Genomic DNA, 22926 nt, shown 5'->3' with positions numbered 1-22926 from the left:
TGACCCATTTCGCTGTCCTGCCTGCCTTGGCATGGCGTGGGCACAGGAAGAGATAACAAAATGCACCAGTGACTCTGCAGGTGCAGGGGCACTGTCACCAAGGTGGTGCTCCCCAGGCTGATGCACTTTCCCCGAGATCTTCACTCCCAGCTGCAGAAACCCAGTGGGTACGTTTGTATCCAGACATCCTGCCCAAAACATACCGAAGTGTTCCCATGATTCCTGAATTTCCACACCATGGTCACACACTTTCCTGGATATTGACACCATTACAGAGCTGAGTCCAGCTGGAACATCCCACCTTATGTTCCTGTGCCCCTACGCCCAGCAGTGAGCTTCAGCTTCTACACTGTTCCCACATCCTTTGAAGGACCAGCCAAGGAGCCAAGACAGAACCACACTGCTCTGCACTTTTAAAAGTTTATGATCCAGGAAAGAAACAGACCCTCACTCCCCAGGGATCCCAAGCAGGGCCTGGTGTCAGACTGGCGCCATTTTTTAGCACATAATGCTTTCGGCAAACCCAGGTAAGGGATCTTGTTTGTGATAGACAGGCTCTTGAAAAGCCCTGGAAAAATCCTTAGACTGCCAAAGAGACATTTTCTGAGAGAACCAGGGAGTTCTCAGCCCTTTGATGATAGTAGTTGATCACCACAGTAGTCATCAAACAGATAAAATAAGAGTGGACACTTTAGTGCCTAGCTTTTTTTATGGCATCCAAACACATCCATCCAGCACATTCCCATTTCTTTTTCCTGCAGGTGTGTCCAGGTGCCAGCAGGCCTGCTGTGCACTGCTGGGAGCCAATGACAAGTCATTAAAGTAATCTTAAAAATGGGAAGGATTTGTTTGGCAAAAGAGTCATTTGCCTCCATCCTTCCCTTTTGAATGGCATCCACAATGCCACAGAGGCAGGAGAGTCTGGTAAGACACAGATTTGGAGCCAGCTCCCAGGAGTGGAGGGAAGACCATGGAATGTTTAGCTGTAGAACACGGGCTTGCGCAGGACACGCACCACGTTGTAGGTGTTCAGGCCCGGGGCATCAAAGCCAGGGGACAAACCCTTGCGGTCGAAGGGGTAGAAGTTAAAGAGCTGCCCATTCTGTGTTTCCAGTGAGATGGAGGCAGAGCCCAGGTGCAGAACACATGGGAACTCCTTGTCAAAAACGACTTGGAAAACGCGATCTTCCAGGTGGTGGAGCTTGATTGTCCGATACTTTTCAGGGATCAGCTCTTCCACGTGAGGCCCAAACTGCTGCATGAGCAGCACCCCACCAATTCCAACTTTGATCTCATAGAAAGTCAGATTGGAATAGGTGTAGTAGCCAACATAAGGGATTGGGTTTGGAGGAGGAACCAAGCTTTTGTCAGCCTCTCTGAACGCTGTTTCCATGGCAGGGATGAGATACTCGTATGTCTGAGTCACAATGTCCCCACCCTGTGGTCTGGGCCCTGCCATCAGCACAATGAAGCTCAGGCGGAGTTTGGGGATGAGAGAGAAGGTTGCTGAGTAACCATCAAGGTCCCCATCCTTCCTGATGACATCATATCCCAACTGCTCGTTGATCTCCCAGGGTGTGCCTGTCTTGTTAGCAAAGTAATCCACAGAGCATTTCAGCAGGGGTGTCAGCATCGTCTTCACCGTGTCGGGCTCGAGCAGCCGGCGGTGGTAAGTGCCCAGGAAGACCATGGCCAGCTTGGCCAGGTCGGCAGCCGTGGAGTACATCTGGCCAGAGGGCCGGTACCAGCCCAGGTCGTAGAGCGGGGCTGGCTGCTGGCTGCCGTAGAAGCCCACGGCCATCTGGGAGCGGATGGGCGCTGTGATGTCGAAGCCCGTGTCCTCCATGCCCAGGCGCTCCAGGATGTTCTCCGAGATCCAGCGCTGGTACTGCCCATCGGCCGCGTGCTCAGCCAGCACGTGGGCCATCAGGGAGAAGGCCAGGTTGCTGTAGTGGCATCTGGAAGGAAGAGGAATATATTGGGATTAGCTGTTCATCAGTGATATGCAAAATCAGTGGCTGGGTCTCTCTTCTTTAGGGAAAAATTCACATTTTATGGAATGGCAGATGAAGGGGAGACAGAGAAATATCACCGGCTGGGGGCTATGTACAAATCATGAACAGGATGGGACTGCTGAGGGACGTGCCTTGAGCTGTTTTATTTTCCAGAATCAGTCTCATTACATGGTGATGACAATGGGAAGATGCCAGCAGTTCACATCCCAGGCAGCAGACCAAGAACTTAATGTTACAACTTACTTTAAAAGTTTTTGATCCATCACACAAACCAAAAGCATATTGACAGTAGTTCCATCCAACCACTATAAGCACAGGTACCTTTGATTAAAACAATGCTTGCTTATTTTGAATACAATACCTGCTTGTAAGCCTTAAAACACAATGCACAGAGCTCCATTATTAAGCTTAAAACTTCCAAATATCTTGCTAGATATATTTTTCTGCAGCTTAGGGAGTTATTCTAGACAACCGTTAATACACAGACCATTGTTCTATTTGTCCTTGCTTTTCTACTTTTTCCATAATTTTTCTGCTGACCTATCTCATGGCTACTGCTTAGCTCTAAACATAGTTCTGCTGTCTCTGAAGCCTGCCTTTTCCAGCTTTCCCAAAACCCTCTGATTTTATGGATTCCCACAAGAAAAGCTGCATGTTGTTGCCATGATTTGTTGTTAAATCAAGAAAGAGAAATGTTTTACGGGAACATCAGCAGAGCTGTTTAACCCTGATGTACAGAGAGAGCAGTAGATGGAAAAGAAACAACTCCTCTATATTTGCATAGCCTGACTTGCTGTTTATAATTGTTCACCATCCATTATTTTTAAGAGCAGCATGGGGAGTTCCAGGTGCTCACCTTAAAGGTCTCAAAATCCTGCATAAACCTCTTTGGGGATTTGCCATGGGATAATCACTTAGATACCTAAGCTACCTTAAGATGGTAAAAGCACTTAAAGAGCACTTAAAAGCCCACAAAGCAGCATCCAGCAATGTGGAATCATTAAAGAAACTTGAGTACGCCAGTCTTTAATAACCATCAAGTGATTTATGTCTTCAGAGTTGAATGAAGTTTAATGGCATGAAAACATGAAGGGGCATTTTTTAAAAACGCATTTTCAAAATTCATTAAATTTTCAACCCTGTTGGTTTTTTTAATTGTGTGGAGCCACACATCTCATTGAGACCTATTTAGATCATAAATTTGGTACCACTTCAACCTTTTCCAGCCCATTTAGTTGAATAAAAGCATGGTGAGCATATATATTCTTACCCTAAGAACAATCACATTCTGTATGTAAAACCTTGTATCTGAAATGGAGCTGAATTTCAACACAGAAAAATATGTTAAAACATCTGTATCAGTGAATGTGAACTTCCTTTGGGAAGAATTATCTGTTAGCTGGGAAGCATAACCAGGAACAAGGAGAGAGAGTGAAAACTACCAACATATCAATTAATAAGAAATTGAGAGACTGTGAGGGGATGTCCTTATTTATCTTCAGGGGGATCATAAAATAAAGATACCAATGGAGATAAGTTACAATTAAGATAAAAATCCAAAGAAGATGATGGTATTAAAATCCAAAAATCCTTTAAGGAATATCTGTTGTAGCCTCCTACATGACATGGGACAGAACTAACAAAAGTGAGTGGTAGATCCTCAGCCATCCTGGGTAAATTATTTCAGGGTGTAATTAATTACCAAACAATTTTGCAGCCTTAGAAAGTTTCTTCCCAGTTAGTTTGAATCCTTTCCCTCATCTGTTGTCCACTGGATCCTGTTGAAGGTTGTGGGGAAGTGTCCAAGGCTGGGTTGGACAGGGCTTAGAGCAACCTGGGATAGTGGAAGGTGTCCCTGCCCATGGCAGAGGGCGGGAGAAAAATTATCTTTAAGGTCCTTTCCAACCCAAATCAGTCTGGGATTCTATGATTTCATTATATTTTTGAGTGGTTGCAACCCAGGTAACAGACTTTTAACGGGATACAGGAATTGAAACAAGCATTCATAGACCTTTTTGATAATTTAGAGACACACAATTCACCCCAGGCATGATTTTACCTGAAACCTGTGATGATTTAAACCATTTAAAACAAAGTCCCTTTCCACTTTTGAAAACCTGCATCATTTAAGGCTCATAAAGTGAACTATAGTAGTTTAATTTGGCTCATGTAGGCTTAAAACACCAAACCCAACCCTGACACCCCCAACAGTCTTTTTCCCAGCCACTGCCAGGAGTGTGGGGAGATGGCTGAAGCTCCCTTTGGGAATAGCTGCCTTTATCCACCAGCCATGGAGGCTGGGGATGGGGCTGAGGGTGGGGAACCCTGATCCAGACCAAAAGCTCCTAAAGGAATGTGTCTGACCTGGTTCCTGGGTCAGCCACCAGGACGTCGTCTTTGAGCAGCGTGAGGGCATCCTGAGTGCTGCCCTTCCAGAGCAGGCTGGTGGATCGCAGCCTCCTGGGCAGACCTGGGCCACAGAGAGAGAGAAATCATGAAAATGATGCCTCTGGTGAGGACAGAACAAAGGCAAGATTCAATGGCAAAATGGAAGCACCAGTGGTGGACATGAAAGCTCTGGAAACACAGCCAGGAGCTGCTCCTGCTGGGCTGCAGGACATGGCATCAAGGACTCCTGACTGCAGGACATGGCATCAAGTCATGGATCCTGACTCTGCCTTACATAGGTCCAGCCAACATCAACTCTGGGCTGCTGCATCTCAGTGAAAACACCTTGAGGAATGATGGAAATTATCCTGGATCTCCAAGTGTGGTTTGGAAGAGAGGGGCAAATAGGGTGTTAGGAAATCCCTGTATTTCCACATGACTGCATTCCCTGGACTTCAAATGTGTCTAACAGCTCCTTTTAACAGGATTTCATTCTTTACACTTCACCACAGAAGGCCTAAGCTTCTCTGGAAAACTCCAGGCTTGGCCTAAAATATTTTTATCTTCCCCCTCATCTTTAGTATCATTTATTCAGGGTTTCTGAATGTAAAAAACCAGGCTTCTTTCCACTTTTAATTATTCAGGGTTTCTAAATGCAGAAAATATCAAGTTCTTTTCATTCCTCACTGAACATGGATTCCCTAAAATTTTTTGGTCAGTACTTTTTAATCACCCAGCTCCTCTGCACAGGATCTATGGCTTGCCTAGGCCAGAACTTGGATAACTTTTGGAATGGAATCCTTGCTGCCATTTGCAATGGGCTTCAATGTGGATGTTTGGGAGGAAATTGGGAAATGTTTGTTTTTGACAGAAAAATGACTCACAATCGTGTGCTCAGTGACCATGTCTTAATCATGGATTCACTATGATTGGAAAAGCCCTCCAGGATCATGGAATCCAACCATTAACCCAGCACTGTCCTCTCCACCACGAACCCATGTCCCCAAGTGCCACTTCTCACATTTTTTTAATGCCATCCAGAATGGTGATTCCACTACTTTCCTGAGCAATTTTTGCCAATGCTTTACAACCCTTCCTCTGAAAATTTTTTTCCTAATATGTGATCTAAGCATCCCTTGGTGGAACTTGAGGCCTTTTCCTCTTGTCCTGCATCCTGGCAAGGCTCAATGAAGCCCCATTCTTTTTTGGCAGCAACACTTGTTTTTCTCAGCTGGCCTGAACTTGGCATTTGAGCTGGAGTGAGAGCACTGTTCTGCCCCCTGCTCTGGGGTTATTTGTGCAGCTGCACGAACAGATAAGAGATGCAGACGTCTTCCAGTGGACAATGGGCTCCTTCATTATGTACTTGCCCCAGTGACAGCAAAGAAAATGTTGAAGCAGTGGGAGAGTTCACCAGCTCTGTGACAGCAGTGCAGTGTCTCCTTGAGGTTCATTGGAAATGATAAACCAGAGCATAAAATAATCCAGAGTCATTGATTTCTACCTCATGGGCTGCTAATTGAAGTGACAAGCACGTTGTTAATAATTTACAATCACATCCCATCCTGTCATTCGTGTGGACTGGAAAATCACGGTCTTAACAAGCTGGAGCTTCCCTCCAGCAACGGGCCCATCGAGGGCTGAGGAGAAAAACCTTTGGAGTTACTTCTGTAATATGCAATGGAGAGACCAGATAATGAGGATCTATTACAGATCAGTTTCACTGGAAGAATTTAGATGAAAACCACTTTACAATGTGTCATGCAGTGGCTTTGATCCCAGTGCTAAGCAGAACTTATTCCTTTTTGGGGTTTGACACACAGCAAACGGAAAGTGGAACTGGAACATTCCTTTGATTTGCAGTTGGGATTTTGAAACTGTACACCTCCTTCTGCTGAATTGTCAGGGTCCAAGGGTTGGTGTGTCCTCTGGGGGTGCTCTGGGAAATTTGGGCCACATTCTAAAATCCAAAAATACACAGGAGCATAAAAGGAGCTGAGCAGGGGCACAAATCTAACACAGTGATGGAAGCAATGGAAGGGCTGCACAGTACAAGCAATTATGCCACAACCAGGTACTCTCTTGACTAATGCTCCTTACAACATTTCTGGGGTGCACGTCACACCTCCTTGGGTGACAGGAGCAGTCAGAGCAGCTTCAGGTGCTCAGGATAGTCAGAGGGGACCAGGCAGAATTGGTTCCCCTGAAGACAACATCAGGCTGGATGGAGCCACACCTTGTCTGCAGGGAGAGGGGCTGGGCAGGGATGTGGCCACTGGCCACTTTGGGTTGTTTATCTGCTTCTTTCCAGGTTTCAGTATCATTCCATTTTGGGGAGCCCTCATTTTGATATTGGCTTTCTTCAGATGATGCCATACCCCATCCTGAGGTCCTGCAAGTTGCAGCCGTGGTATTTTGATTTTAGGTCCTAATTTTAGGGCATTTATTCTAATCAAGAAAAATGCAAGTGTTACAGAGATTGACCAAAATACCACATGTGATATCAATCTCTTTGGCCATTACTTTTTGTAATCCCTCGGTCAAGTATTAGCAGCTTTGTTTCAGAGAAAGGGTAAAGTTCTTAGTGCTGTGAGCTCCTTCTCCCTTGATGTATGAGTTCCCCAATTCTAAAGGTAGCAGCAGATTAACACTTCTCTGACAGCAAATGCCAAGCTATAAATAGCTCAGGAATCCCGGATCAGGAACCACACTGACAGCTAAATTTAGCTCAGCAATCAAGGTCTTTCTATTCAAAGCAAAGGGATTTGACCCTCAACTCTACATCTCAGAAAAATGAGAGTGCTCAGGGCTGGAGTACAAAATACTCTTGTGCAATTGGAACCTGATTTCAAGTCATGGTAGTGAGGAAAAAGGAATCTGTGTTCACCTGAAAGGAATCTGTGTTCACCTTGCAGAGGAAAAAACCTCATCTCAGCCCCTTTCCTGGCAGGTGTCCTGGACAAGAGTTCCCTTGGAGCACTCCATGACATTGCTGACACCCGGCTTCCCAGAGCCCTGCCTGATCCCTGGGAAATGCACAGTGCAGGGTCCAGACTGGGAAACAGCCTCCCAGCAGCTCCTTTGTATTCCTGGAATATGGTCTGCTCTCTCTGAGGTGTCTTTCCAGGGCAGAGAGGCCCGGGGACACTCAGGGAGCTGCCTCACCTGAGAGCTGACTGGCCATTCTGCGCAGGGTGACCAGGGATGGCTTCAGGGGCACCGAGCCTTTTTCCAAAAACACCAGGCCATCTGCTGTGTATCTCTGCTCTGAGTCCTTGAGCCTCCCCAGAGGGTTCTTGATAACGAAGTTCTGGGCATAACGCTCCAAGGGGTCATCAAGGGATGTGACTTTTCCTTCCTCCCACATCTTGTACAACATAATGGTGGGGAAGATCTTGGAGACACTGGCAATTCTGTTAGGGAAGAAACATTTGGAGAAATTTAGCATTAAGAAGCCCATGAATCAAGAGGAAAGAAGAGATCACTGTGATTTTACGTGTTACACCTTTTCTCATTCCAGAGGGAATGGCTAAAATACAGGTAGGAAGTTTAAATTAATATCCTTAAAAGTGAATCTTTATAGGCTGCAACATAACCTCTGAATGTCTCCAGCAGTGCAGTGGGCTGCTGATCTCTTTCTATTCACTTGGCATTTATAAATAGTAAATTACTGATTAGTAAATACCATAAACACTCTCATGTAGTTTATTGGAATTTTAAGGTTAAAATCACAGAATCATTTAGGTTGGAAAAGACCTTTCAGATCATTGAGTTGGATCATTTACCCAGAGCTCCCAAACTGTCCCTAAATGCCAGATTTCCACAGTTTTTGTGGGCATCCAGGCCGTCCCTGTGGCGCAATTGGTCAGCGCGTTCGGCTGTTAACCGAGAGGTTGGTGGTTCGAGCCCACCCAGGGACGTGGCCCTGACTCCTGCCCCAAGGCAGGGGGTTGGAACCTGGCCTTGAATGTCCCTTCCAACCCAGATAATTCAATGGAGGAAAAATAGCAGCAGGTCATTTTTCCATTATACAGTTGGGGAAGAAACAGATAATCCCAGCTGCTGAAACTGTCCAAAATTGTTCATTCCGAGGACAAAAGTCTATGCTCAGAGCACAGCCTATGTTTCTTAGATAACACGGAACAATTCACTGAAAATTGCACTTTAGAGGAAGGAAGCGTTTCCTTCATCTTGGTTTTTTTGGTTTTTAGCACACATTAAGAACTTTATTCTGTCTTAACCTAAAAAATAACAGCCAATATGAATTTGACTTCACTGGAACAATAAATAAACTTATGGGTCTGCTTTATGCGTTCTGCAGATATTCATCCCAAACATCAGTTTTTCCTTAACCATCATTTATTATTATTTTTTTGAATCCTGTGGCACTGTCTTTTCTCTGCTCTCCAAATCTGTGCCAGCTCTTGGTCTTCAGGTTTGTGCCCTGGACATGAAGCCATTCCCATGTAAGGAACAGCATGTGTTTTCAGGTTCTTTAGGGTCATTGCTATTCCAATTTAAAATATTACCAGAATTAAATGAAAAAATACATAAATAAATCCAAAGTAACTCAGTAAGCCACCAGCATGTAATAATCTGGGAATTCTCTTTGTCCCACAAAGATCCATTATAAGCCAGCAGAGTTTCCTGTGTGGACCTGCAGTTTGTGATGGTGTCTCTATTGCAGGTGCCTGTCACCATCATATTTTCTGGAAAAATCCCCTTGTCGAGGATTCTTCTCCTGGGAAGCTGAAAAGCCTCAGAGAAAAAGAAAAACAATATTATCTCATTTGCTTCTCCTGTGTTTTGCTGCTTTGGAATGTGGTTTGTTGATTGTTTATCCAACAGGTGATTGTTTCATTGGTTTCTGCTGTGAATTATTTTGACTTATTGGCCAATTATGGCCAAGCTGTGTCAGACTCTGGAGAGAGAGTCACGAGTTTCATTATCTTTTATCCTTCTGTAAGTATCCTTTCTATATTCTTTAGTATAGTTGATTATATTTTAGTTTAATATTCTTTTATATAATATAGTATCATAAAAAAATTACAAATTAGCCTTCAGAGAACATGGAGTCAGATGCATCATTCCTCCCTGCCATGGGGGTCCCTGTAAATCCAAGAGGCAGCAGCTCTCCATAGGTGTGTTTGCCCTTTCCTGTGGGCAAACTGTGCCAGGTGCCTCACCTGTAGATGGTGTACTCATTGGGCGCCCCCGAGGCAGGGTCGGAGGCGTTCCTCTTGCCGAAGTTGCCCGTCCAGAGCACGGTGTCGTTGTAGATGGCGATGGCCGACATGGCCGGGAGCCCGGAGCTGTGCATCTTCTGCCGCAGCATCTGGTCCACCTGGGCAGAGAGGGAAACCATGAGCTCCCAAAACAAGGGTCTTACAAAGCATCCACTCTGTACCAAGCAATAGAAGGCTCAGATCACCCACCCTCATCACTCCCAAGCACTTGAGAGTGATCCTATGAACGGTGTTCTGGAAAAAAATGTATTTTAACTGTTTATCTGTTTCTTCTAGAATTGCTTCTGTTGAATTATCCCATGTCCTTTTTAAGTCTACATATCCACTGTGTAGATGAATGTGGTGCTTATGCTTGTAATATTTATGACTAAAACCAAATATCAACATGTAATAATTGCAATTTCTTCTTTTAAAATTTGTATTCTACACATCTGTTCTTTGCACTGGTATTTTAGGGTAAAAGATGTATGAGAAAAAGGTTTTTCAGATATCCCATGACAATTCCCATTCCATGAAACACTCTGGAGCTTGGGCTCTTATTTTTTCTCTTTCATTCATGAATGGGACAGAACTGCTGGGATACATTCCTTGAGCTTTATTTGCAGCATCAGCCGCATTACATGGCTGAGACAATACAAAGATGGCAAAGCTCACATACAGCCAGCAACAACCAAAGATTTCTTTGTTATAGGACTTTCTAGCCAATAGCATATTGCTAAAGCTTACAGACAATTGTTTCAGCCAATTACTAAAAGTACACATACACCTACTTCACAAAATGCTTGCTTGTCTTCTTTCTATTAACAATACACAATGCTCCATTACTAAGCTTAAATCCTTCTACTGTCTTGCTAAACATACTTTCCTACAGTCTTGAGGTCTATCTTAACCAAACCTAAGATTCAAGCTATTGTTTAGTGTCCTTGCTTGCTATACAATTTTAACTTTTTCTACTTTCAGACTTTACAGCTACAACTTAACTCTAAGTTTTCTGTTCTTTCTATTTCTAAAGCCTACTCTTCCCAGTTTTCTAGAAACCTTTTTCCTTTACTATTTCCCACGGGCTTCTGTTTAAACCACAACCTGAGAAACAGCTCTGAGCAGCTGAAGGGCTGTGATTGCTCCTGGCTCCCTATTGTACCAGGGCTGTGCAGAACTCTTCACTGAGCTGTACAGAGCTCCTCATCAGCTCTGCACCCACCTCCTGCAAGCAGAATGCATCAGTCTTGTCCTTTTGGGACTTTTTCAAAGCTATGTCATCATCTTGCACACATCATTTGCATTTTCAGGTACACGTTTTGTTTTGCACACCATGGTTAAGACATAAGAAATGCACTTCCAGACCCAGAATGTGAGGTAAGAAAAGCCAAACTGAGTCATGTCCTTGGGATCTCTTCACTGAATGGCCAGGGGAAGTGCACTGAGAGCAGGGTTAGATGGGATATTGGGAAGGAATTGTTCCCTGGGAGGGTGGGCAGGCCCTGGCACAGGGTGCCCAGAGCAGCTGTGGGTGCCCCTGGGTCCCTGGCAGTGCCCAAGGCCAGGCTGGATGGGGCTGGAAGCACCCTGGGACAGTGGAAAGTGTCCCTGCCATGGCAGGGGTGGCACTGGGTGAGCTTTGAGGTCTCTTCCAACCCTTGTCAGTCTAAGATTCATGTCAACAATCATGGTCCTCCTTTTCTCAGAGTCTGACCTTTAGACCTGCCTGGACCTGCAGACAGGCAGAGACTTCATAAAAGTGGATGTGAAGTGGTGGGAATTTAAATTCAGTCTGGATAAAGCCATGTGTGTGCAGGGAAACTGCCCAAACCTAGTCCTGAGCTCTCAGCAGCGGGACCTCAGGGCTGTGGTGGATGTTCCTATGGAAACATTTGCTCAGTGCCTTAAGGCAGAAAAAAAGGCAAATAAAATAGGAGGCATTATTAGAGAAGTAACATAAAATACAACAGAAAACATATTTTTTTCACTGTATAAATCCCTGATTCACTTGCACGTTGAATATTGTTTACAGTGCTGATTGCCCTCTACTTGTGAGAAGGAGACAAGTGAGAGACCACGTGAGAGGGGCTAAAAATAAGGAATGTCCTGTCAGAGCATGATTATTCTTATGGTCCAGACAGTCAGAGCAATGCTGCAGTACTTCCTCAGAGCTCATGGAGCCTGCCAGAAGTTCAGGCAGTGCTAAAATGTCAGATCCATCTCATACTGAGAATATCATGATGGTGTATCACACCCTCTTCCAGACAGATGCAGACCTTCCCCTTCCCCTTTCCTCTTCCCCTTCCCCTTCCCCTTCCCTTTCCCCTTCCTCCTTCCTTTCCCCTCCACTCCCTTCCCTGGAATTATGTATAAGCATCTTTTTAATTTTTAAACAGGGCTGTGGGGAAAGCCAGCAAAGAAAGAAAATTTGGTCCTGGCTGATGAATTGGAACCAGAGAGCACCTGAGCCAGGTACTCTCCAGGACATGAGGGCTGCCTAATACTGGACCAGATGCAAAGAGCCATTATTTTTTGCTGGTGGAAGCTCACCATACCTTCTGATGGACCAGTGATGATGTTTGTCCATCCCAGCTCACCCTCTGGGCAAGAGAACTGCTCCCTGAAGGAGTTCACACACCCATCTCTAGGTTTGCATGTTCTCCCCCTCCTCAATTCCCCACCTCCTTCCCCAGGATGGCAAAATCCTCCATCTCCCCTGGAGAAGAGCAGCCCAGAGCTGTTTGTCCCTCTGCTCCCTCCTCCCCACAGACCTTCTCCAGTGCTTCCTTCAGGATGGGGAGGGGGTGGTCCAGTGGCACTGGCTCAGGGTAGCGGGGACACATCTGCACAGCTTCTGACCTCACCTCCATCACGGATGGATCTGGAAAACAGTCCAGGGTGACACAGGTGACCTCAGCTGACACATGGGCAAGCTTGAACCTCACCCAGCAACCCCCATGAGCTTTCTTGCTTGTGTTGGCCTAAGGGATATTTCTGTACAGGGAAAGGACATTGCTGAATTATTTCTGTCTGATGTAAAACAGGGCTGGCAGGGCACTGTGCCCTGTTATTGCTTATTCCAACATGGGATGGACACAGGATGTACTTCAACTAACTCTGCAACGTGGGACAGTAAAGAACTGGGGCTGCAGAAGACTCTGGAGTGCCTGGCAGTGGGTTTAGCCCCCTGGAAGGGCCTGCCCATGTCTAAAGGAAAGTGTGAGCTGGGGTTCAGGACAGCAGTGGCAAAGAGTCATCCCTGTATCATAACCTCAGAAATGGGGCCAGGAGTGACCTGTGAGTGCCACCTGAAATCCAGCATTACCACACTTGGTAGGCCCCACACCCACTCCATTGTCTCCTGAATCAGCTGCATCCTCCATATCCCACAGACAACTTAAATTTTTGTGGCCAGCAAAGATCTTTAAACTTTGAGAGAGATGGGACCTCCCTTACTTGGAGGCACTATTTTCCCAGCTGATCCCAAGATGTTCATAAATACAGATACCCTGCTCTGACAGCTGGGGACAAAATGCCACCTTCTTGCAGGTGAACATGAAGCATTAGAAATTTGGATTAGGAGAGAAATGGAAATCTTGGAGATGGACAGGCATGGATACACACAGCCTACAGGCAGTCCGGTACTCTGAGATAAAAATGTGTAGTTTGAAACCTTCTCAACCCTTGGTCGCTGAAATACTTGTAGCACCTTCATAGTGGATTTTATGACAACTTTCAGCTACTTAAAACTCTGATCCATTGACACTGTGTATATTCAATCCTTGTTCATGCAGTGCCTTGAGTGGATCAGTTGAGTTTCCTATAATCAACAGAAGAAGCCATGGAGATGCTCCATGGGCTGGAGCCCCTCTGGAGCCAGGCTGGGAGAGTTGGGGGTGTTCTCCTGGAGAAGAGAAGGATCCAGGGAGACTTTAGAGTCCCTCCCAGGCCCTAAAGGGGATCCAGGAAAGCAGGAGAGGGACCTGGGACAAGGGATGTAGTAACAGGACAAGGGGAATGGCTTCCCACTGCCAGAGGGCAGGGATGGATGGGATATTGGGAAGGGATTCCTGGCTGTGAGGGGGGATGCTGAGGCCCTGGCACAGGGTGCCCAGAGAAGCTGTGGCTGCCCCTGGATATGTCCAAGGCCAGGCTGGATGGGGCTTGGAGCAACATGGGATTGTGGAAGATGTTGCTGCCCAAGGCAGGGGTGGAGCAGAACGGGCTTTAAGGTCCCTTCCAGCACAAACCTTTCTATGATTCTGTGATTCCATGAATTCTAGTGTGAACCAGAGGGCTTAAGCCAGGGCAAAGATTTGGGGAACAGGAAAAAGAACAAACCCTGAAGTAGATGGTAAGATATAAAAAAACCTGTTTCTAAACTGGAGTAACTAACTGGAGTAACAACAGGAAAAATAAAAGATAAATAATCTAAAATAAAATGCCTCTTTAGCACTTCAACAGCCCCATCCTATCCAAACCTAGGACAGGAGTGATGGAGCTTCTTTGGACAGCAGCAGAGTGACGTGGTGCCTCCATCGACCCAGCCTTCACCTCCTCTGTGGCCTTGCCTTATTCCTCTCTGGGGAAATTTCTCTTTGGGGGAGTGCTCTTTGGGAAGAAAGCTTTTATTAGTCTTCCAAATCTCTGTGGCACACCATGACCAAGGTTAAACCCCCTACTCACTGGGCTCCACCTTGGGGAGGCTGTACTGCCACAGGAAGCAGCCGGTCATGGCCACGGACAGCAGGAGGAGGAACACGACCAAGACATGGATCCACTTCAGCTCCATGGCAGTGAGCTTGAGGAAGCTCCGGCTGCAGGGTGCCTGCTGGGAATGGAAAAGGAATGGGCTAGGAGAGAGAAAACACCTGCTGGGAGAGAGGCCCCTGTGCTGGAGAACAAAGCTGCTGCAGGGACAGGACTCACCTGGTCTGGTGGAAGTGTCCCTGCCCATGGCATGGGGTAGAATGGGATGAGCTTTAAGGTCTCTTCAACCCAAACTATTCTGGGATAATTTCAGTAACATTCCTGCACCAGGGCAGGGCAGACCAGCCCCTGTTGGGGTAACTGGATCCAGAAATTACTTCCTGACTTTCAGTGAGCTCTGTGGGCCATTAACTGTCCTCCCCTTGCTGGTTCTTGGGGAGCACCAACTACTCCTTTTGCCTTCTCCCCTCCCTGCAGGTGAAGCTCATCATCCCAGCCTGGCAGGAGTCTCAGTTACAGCTCTCACTTCCTCCCTTCTCAATCACCATGACTTATTCCTGGATATCTTTCCAGCCCCTTTTTCCAGAGTCCAGCATCTGTTCATGGCAGCCACCAGCCAGACCATCTGAGCAGATCCAGCTTTTCTAGATGAATGATGGAATTTTTCACTCCGTGCTGCCCTTACCCTTCTCTGTTGTGCCTGTAAATCCCATTCTATCACGTACCATCTGTAAGCTTGGCATTTACAGATGCCATGTTTTGGAAAACTGCCTGATATTTGAGTGTGTGCAGCTCTCACAACACTGGAGACCATCCAGGTTGGTGAGAGAACCAGATCAATGTTGAAGAAAAACAAGGAACAGATGACAAATGAGGAGGTGCCTGAGCCTGAGCTGTGCTCCTTCACTGCCTGCAGGAGGTCAGGAGGGTGCTTTTGAAAGTTTGGCAATTAATGTTATAAAACATATGGCCTGCCATTTGCATCCAATATGCTCCACATTCCTATGCTGTTTCAGGTTGTCTGGACTCACTTGTAGGATAGACAGATTGAAATATTCCCTTTAGATTTCCACACAGCCTTTTTCCCCCCCTGTTTGGAGATACAGGATAGCTCATGCAAAAGCTTCTGCAAACCAACTGAGCCTTGTCACTCACAGCCAGGGAATCTGCAGAGCCTCTCCCAGACTCACACATGGTTCTGTGGATCCAGCTGGGTTTTCCAGCCTTCACTGGAACTCTGAGTTGCAGTTCCACTTTCTGCATAATAACAGAAATATATCATAATTTTTCCTGAAAACCTTCAGCCTGGTCAGGCATTCCTATAGGAATTTCTGAAAGCAGCTTATGTCAGGCTCTTCCATAACATAATTAAAATTCAAGGATGGCTTAAGACTGCGCAGATGCCTGCAGACCCAGTCACACCTGAGCCTGCCTGAGCACTCCAGGTCCCTGTTCCAGCCTGTGACTTGTTTCTAAATAGCGGGATTCCATCCTGACACCAATCCTATCTTTGTTTGGATATAACAACCTCCTTCAGGGCCTTAGCATGCAGGAGATTCCATCACCCAAGGAAAAGCCTGTGCTGAGATCTCTTTAATCCCCTCACACTGTGGCTCAGCATGTGTTTAAGGATGTCACCCAGAGCTGTTTTCCTACAGCAAGGAGTGGGACAGGGCCTTCTGCCCTGGAGTGCTCATGGGTGACTTCCTTGGATTTAGTCCCATCTTAATAACATTGATTCCTCCACCAATTTTCAGTTCCTCTGAGCATTTTCCTGCCTCTTTCCTTGCTTCACTGAGAAGCCCTGCTTCCTGAGTGCCAAAAAACAAGGTGAGAAGACTATTTTCTGGTCTATTCCCCATCTCATGGACTCCAGAGTCCCTGGGCCACTAACTGAGGACACAAAGATACCAACTTTGATCTCATCTTTAGTCAAACCTATCCTTCTGTCCAAACTCCCCTTTACTTCATGTGGATCATGAGTGCTCTGAAAGGGTTTTTTCCTTCTCTGCCCTGTGATCTGGTGGGAATGCCAAGAAACCCTGGCAATGCCATGGATTAGAGATATGGATCTCCCTTATTGATGGGACATCAGATACCCAAAGGTGTGAGAAATATTCCTCCACCCGGGGAGATGCTATCCCCTCCAAACTACTTTCCAGGAAAAATACCACTTTTCTCCTGCACCTGGGAGACTGTCAGGCAAGCAGATGGATAGATCCCTGTAAACCCTCCTCACAATAACCACTCCAGGACCTGTCTGGTCTCACCTTCCTCTGGTTTCTCCCTGACTCCTTGTCTCTGTGACTGTCACAGCTCACAGCACAGACACAGCAAGGCAGGGGGAGGGGGACACTGAGCACTTAAACACATGCAAATGAATGCAAACACTTGCAGGAATGAGTGCACACAGCTTCCCATGGGGACAGCCTAGCAGTAGGATACATTTTTTTCCCCCGAGCTTTTCAAAATTAGGATGGGGAGAAAATCTGGGGATTCCCATTGGACCACCCAGGTCACAGTCCTGCCCCACCAGGGTTGCTCAGCCAAGGCACAGCTCAGCAGGGATTAGGAAGAGCCAGAAACACCCCCAGCCCCTCACGTACCACCTCCAGGAGCTGCCTCAGTCCCAAAGGCTGTTGTCCTTCCTCCAGGGGTGTGGGCACTTGAGCAGCCCCATCCTGGCCAGCCTCAGCCCGGGCAGGGGGCAGCAGGAGCCCTGGGCATCTCCCAAAGGCAGCTCTGCCTCACGGGCAGGCGCTGCTCTGGCACCGGCTGGAGCTGCCCCCTTTCTCTCCCCACAGGTCCTGCTCCAGGTTTATCTTCCCAGGAGTCCTGCTCTGGCTTTCCCCATCCATTTGGCCCATCCAGGCCCTCCAGAGAGTGCTGCTGATCTCCCCTGGGAAAGGAGCTTAAGTGACAGGGACAGCATGGCATTTGCACGGGAAAGTGCCCGAGAGATTGGATGTTAATTCTTCCTAATGCTTCTGTGCCATGTGTGTGAATCACAGCTGAAACCAGGAGGGCTTCACCATCTATTTATAGCAGCTTCATCTCCTCCTGACATCTGAACAGGAGGCGATTAAGCAGGAGAGGGCCAGTCCCTGAGTGCCTCCAGCCAGCCTGGGGAGCTGCTCACGGGGAGGGGACACGGAGAGCTAAGCCGGGAGCTCAGGCACTCTCTGGGCTTAATCCTGAACAGCCTCCTGGAGTTCTCCCACAGTGACAGACAAGGGAGTGACTCCCAGCTCCCAGGCTCACAGGACAGAGATGGAGCTGGGATTTCTTCCTCCTTCTCTGCCAGGCACTCTGAAGGATAGTGGGAGGTACATGAGGGCATCCTTACCCGCAGCTGTAACCCCTCCATGGCTGCTCAGGAGGCTCTTCTCATCCCCTGTGCTGCTGGTCCCCACAAATAAAAGGCTTATAAACCCCTGTGATGGAGAGAACACAGTTGGTGCAGGAAAAAAGCAGTCAGAGCAGAGGTAACAAAGCCCAGCTCAGGTAAGAAGAGCTGCAGGGACAAGACTGGCTTTGGGGTCATGGGGACATAGGGGGACATGGGGGTTGGAATGAGGTGGTCCTAGGTGGTCTTAAAGGCCCCTTCCAACCCAAACCATTCTATGAGATAAAGCACAGTAGCCACAAAAGTCCTCAGCAGGACCTTCCCTCTCTCTGCCTCTGGTCTGGCAGCATCTTGTGTTTAGCCCTAAGCTCTGGGAGCTCCCATTTCTCTTGACCATCCTCACCTCTAAACACAAGAAACTGAAGCTTTGAGACCTTCAGGTCTGACACATTTTCACTGTGGCTCCTCCACAGGGTCCTTCCAGCCCCCCTGCAAGGCTCCTTTGCCCTGTTCCCTCTACACAGCCAACAACACCCCCTTACCCTTGGCAATCCCACACACAGCCAAGGGACTGCGTGACACGATTGGGAGTGCCATGGTAATAGCACCACCACCATGTTTCCCACAAAATCTGCCATAAAATCTCCCTCATCCATCTACCTGGCAGCAGCAATTCAATCCGCAACCCCTCAAAAGAGCTCTTACCAGCCTTGCTGCTACCTCCGGCTTCCAGCTGAGGAATTGGGGGCTGTCCTGCAGCTGCAGATGTTAAGAGCATCTGAAGCACTAATCCAGCTGCCAGCCTCTCTGAGTACAGATTAATGGGCCAGGCCTCACCCCTCCACAAGCAGCACAGCATCTGTCCAGCCATGCAGCCAGAGGGAGGATTGCTGGTGATTTCCTGGCTCCAGTGGTACTGCAGAGTGGAAAATGGGGAGCTGTGGTATGTGGGTATCCATAACATGCTATGAACTGGAAATGTTGATAATAGACTGCTATTATATTAATATAATATAAAATTATTAATATAATATTATATAATAGAATATAGCATTATATAATATTATATTAAAATATATATTATATACTATATAATATACTATACTATAATAAAATATATCAATATAATATATATTATATATATTATGTTATATCATATTATATTATTTATAAAGTACATCATAAATGCTCTCTAAGGAGGAGGGCATGGTTGTGCACTCAGTCACATTCCAGATCCAGGGGACTCTGCACCTCAGGAGATCCTGCCATCCTATTCCTTTTTCAGATCTTCACAGGTAGGGGCTTTCTCCCCAGTACCATCCCTTCCTTCCAGTATCTCCAATAGCAGCCCAGAATCTGACAGTGTCCATAGTATCCAGTGGAACCTGTGCCTGTGCCCCAGAGCTGTGCCCAGATTTTGGTGAATGGAGCTGCCAATGACCTCCTCGCTGATTAGGGTAGATCAGGCTCCTCATGGTTTTGTCATTCTCCATTTCTGGGAACTCTGGTTTCCTTCTGTCCCTGCTACCAACGTTCTTTATGGTGGCCACATGGCCAGTTATCCCACACCTACCAACAATCCCTTTGTCCTGGGAACCCAGTCAATGCCTCAGAAATGTGAGTCTGTGCTGTCAAAGGTCCCTTGTAGTGGCCACTGCTCTGTGGGGCTCCATCTCTGGTTATAAATGGCCTGCCTCCTCCATATGAAATATCTGTGTGCTTTTCTGATAGACCTGCTGTGCCAAAGATTCTCTCCACAGTTTTGTAGTACCTCTGTTAAAGGCATTCCTTTCTCAGTGCTGGGTCTATTTTCCCATCATTTTCAGGAATTAAGAGGGATTTAAATCCTTGTATGCCTTGTGCTGATCAGGCTGTGCCTGGGGAAGCAGCAGGAGAGGGGTTCAACCCCCCAGCCCCAAGTATAAAGAAACTCCAGTATTTTCACCAAATCTACTGATGGAATTTTAACACTCATCCTTTGGAGCCTGGGTCCTGGTTCTGACCAGGACAGTGTTAGTTTTTGCAATAGCTTGGAAGGGGCATGACCAGGACCTGAAGGTTGCACTGTACCACCTCGTGGAATCGCTGGGAGCAGGGAAAGGGACTCTTCTGGGAGAAGGGGGAAAGGGATCCCTTTCAGTTGAGGAAGTGGGTATTGTCTATTATTGGGTGTTTTTTTCTCCCAGTGAATAGTTTCTTACACCCTTTGTCTTTAGTATTGTTGCTGTTACTGTTCATTTTCTTATCTCATGGCTGTTTCCAGTAAATTGTTCTTATCTCAACCCACCATCTTTATCTTTCATGACTCCAATTGTCTTCTTCAGTCACCCACAGGTGGAGGGTGAGAGGGAAGCAAGGGGCAGCATGGGAGTACTAAATTGGAGAATTCCTTTCCTAAATGGCCACAGCCTCCCACGCCCAAGGTGCCATGGGAGCTCACACATTGCTGGTAATGGATCTTTGGAGAGGAAAGGATCCCAGATTGTGGTCTTGAGTCCCACCTGAGATGTCAAACTGTTAAAAAAGTTTCTTTGCCCTTGGCTCCCTGCATCACAGTCTCAGACATCCTATTCCTGGAAAAAAAAAAAAAAAAAAAAGAAATATTTGAGTACTACAGCAATGGGAGCAGCTTGAGCTGGATGTCTCTGCAGAGGGACCCTGAAAAAAGAGATCCCTGGGCTTTTCTACCCTCACAGTTTGAGCACATGCTCTTCATACCTCCAGTGGTGATTTTTGGTCTGGGGTCTTCTAACACCTTACTGGACTCCTGCTGTCCCCCCACACACAGCCCATTGACTTCTCTTTTCTTGTGGAGTTGCAGCTTCCACTGGTGGCTGGAGCCTCCTTATCTCCTGCTCTGTGCTTCCTGAGCACTTGCTGAGCCAGCAGAGCTTGGGAGCCCAAACCCTTCCTGATTTAGGGAAAGCATTGCCCAGAAACAGCTCAAACAGCAGTGTGTTGTCAGCTTTATCCTCCTACTGCATTCAAGACACAGCTCTGTACCAGCTACAAGGAAAATTACTGGAAAAATGAACTCCATTCCACCCAAAAGCACATCTGGGTGAGAGTTCAGAGTTTGTGACTTGAGGCTTCTGCAAATCCAGCTACTCAGACCAAGAAAGGAAAGCTAAGCATCTGCTAAACCACACAATGTTATAGCTCTAAGTGACCTATTCTGATTTAAAACTTACTTATTAAGCCAAACACCGGATATTTCTAAACCCATCCTTGGGGGGCCTGAGAGTGGCCTCCATTAAATGGTTTTCCACTGGGTCCCAGCTTAGAGAAACCTCAGAAGGGGCATAAGAAGGTGTTGTGGTTTCCAGGGCAGCCTCTCCCTCCTACTCCCAGGGCATCCCTGTGACCCAGGGAGCCACAGCCAGGAGGGAACATCAGGCAGGCACTGTAGCCAAAGGATTTTGTGTTTCATAACACCAAAGGGCTGCAAAGGTCAATCTGTGGAATAGCTCTGAGCAGGAGTCAGTGGGATGGGGAATGACCAAAACAAACAGCTGGCTGGGGGCTGTTCAGGCCTCTCCCCCCACTCAGCTGCAGATCAACACAAAGATCTGCCCAGGTCCTGAGTTTCCCGGTCTCGCTGCATCTGTCTCCACTGCCAGCCAAGGCAAGCTGCATTCTAAGGTGTTTTACACAGCTTGTCCTGCAGCAGAGAGCCAGAATGCCCATCAGGCTCCTTCCAGCTGAATTATTTTTCCATCCCTGCCCAGAAACAACCTATGGCACTAAGGTGACTGTTGCAGAGACTTTGGAAAACAGGAGTGTGGGAAATTCCCTCCCCACAGAGCGCCTTCCCTCCTGCAGCACCTGCTGGGCCCCCCACACCTCTCCTGCTTCCAGAAACTCCTCCTTCTCCTTGAGTTCCTCTCCCATCCTATTTCCCTGGCTGAATTTGGGGGTGCAGTCATCCCACATGGGCTTTCACAGGAAGGATTTGGGGGGGTGAGGTGTGCAGTGGGGGGGTCCCAGCCAGCAGAGCCCCGTCAGGGGGCTGGTCCTAGTCAGCTCTGTGGCCAAGGCTGAGCCACCAGTGAAGCTGATGGTGCCTCTCTGGAAACATTTCAGAAAGGGGAGGAGATGCCAGATGGGAGGAAGGAAAGAACACAGTGAGAAGTGAAAGAGGAGCAGCAAGGTGGAGCAGGAGGGGCTCAGTGGGGCTGTAGATTTTCCCTGCAGCCCAAGGAGGACTCAGAGCAGGGCAGATGTTCCCTGCAGCTGTGGATGGGACCATGCCATGGTAGACACTCACACAGCATCCCATGGGGAACCACTCAGGGGAAAATGGATATTCCTGATGAAAACACAGCCCAGAAGGGACCACACTGCAGGAAGTTTTCCTGAAGGGCTGCAGCCTGTGGGGTTCCCGTGCTGGAGCACAGGAAAGGTGAGGAGGAAGGAGGAAGAGGAAGAAACCACTCTGTGCTGACCTTGACCTGCTGCCCTCAATGTCCCTTGCACAACTTTTTTTGGAGGGGGCTGATTAGGGGATGGAGTAAAGAAGCAAAACTGAATCTGAGAAAGGACTGGGGAGTGAGGAGGAAACATGCTGGTTTGATGTTTCCCACCACTCAAATTTTAAGGCAATAAATTAAATTACTTTTCCCCAAATTGTGTCTGTTTAAACCTATGACAGTAATTGGTGAATGCCCCATCTTATCCCAGCCCGTGAGTTTTCTTGTCCCTTTTTTCCCCCAGTTTTAGGGGAAGTGAGCAGCTGGGTGGTAGTTCTGCTCACCCAAGGTTCTCTCATCACCACAACCATGGCAGGGGTTGAAATGAGATGATCTTTAAGGGCCTTTCTATCCCAAACTATCCTAGGATTCTATGATTCCACGATCACATAAGAAAAATCTCTCCCTTTTGGCTTTCCCCCAGTCCTGTTCTCCAGTATCTCTGCCTTGAAGAATTCCTGCCATTTTCCTGCCAAAAGAGGCACCTACAGCTCTTCATGAAGGCCCCAGCTGCTGCCCAGCCCCTGGCTCAGAGCAGGTCCCCACACAGGGAACATGGCAGGGTCTGGTTTTGCTGGCTAGAGGGGACTGAGGGGGATATTTTGTGGTCAGATTTTTTTATTGGCAGGAAGAAAAAGCACCTCAAATGAAACAGACTGGGCAGATGAATCAGGTCCAGATGCTTGAGCAGTTAAAGAAGAAATTGGGAAATGAACAGGGAAGGCTCTCAGGGGTGCAGGCCCTGATGGATGCCAGGAGAGCAGTGACATGTC

General features: G+C 47.3%; 1 protein-coding gene and 1 non-coding gene across 2 annotated transcripts; one reads left to right on the top strand and one right to left on the bottom strand.

Moving 5' to 3' along the window:
• Positions 1-979: 979 nt before the first annotated feature.
• Positions 980-17729, bottom strand: LACTBL1 (lactamase beta like 1). The gene is given in 7 exon segments (XM_071448786.1): positions 980-1958; positions 4380-4485; positions 7569-7816; positions 9590-9747; positions 12400-12509; positions 14315-14459; positions 17685-17729. Coding segments are annotated over 7 exon segments (1791 nt in total).
• On the top strand, positions 8250-8323 carry TRNAN-GUU (transfer RNA asparagine (anticodon GUU)). The gene has a single exon. It is a non-coding gene; the product is annotated as a tRNA-Asn (tRNA).
• Positions 17730-22926: the final 5197 nt, after the last annotated feature.

The sequence above is a fragment of the Agelaius tricolor genome, unplaced genomic scaffold, assembly GCF_023055355.1.
Source record: "Agelaius tricolor isolate 1412-34295 unplaced genomic scaffold, bAgeTri1.0.p SCAF_28, whole genome shotgun sequence".
Lineage (NCBI taxonomy): Eukaryota > Metazoa > Chordata > Aves > Passeriformes > Icteridae > Agelaius > Agelaius tricolor.
The sequence above is the reverse complement of the archived record's forward strand: the minus strand, read 5'-3'. Positions and strand labels throughout refer to the sequence as shown.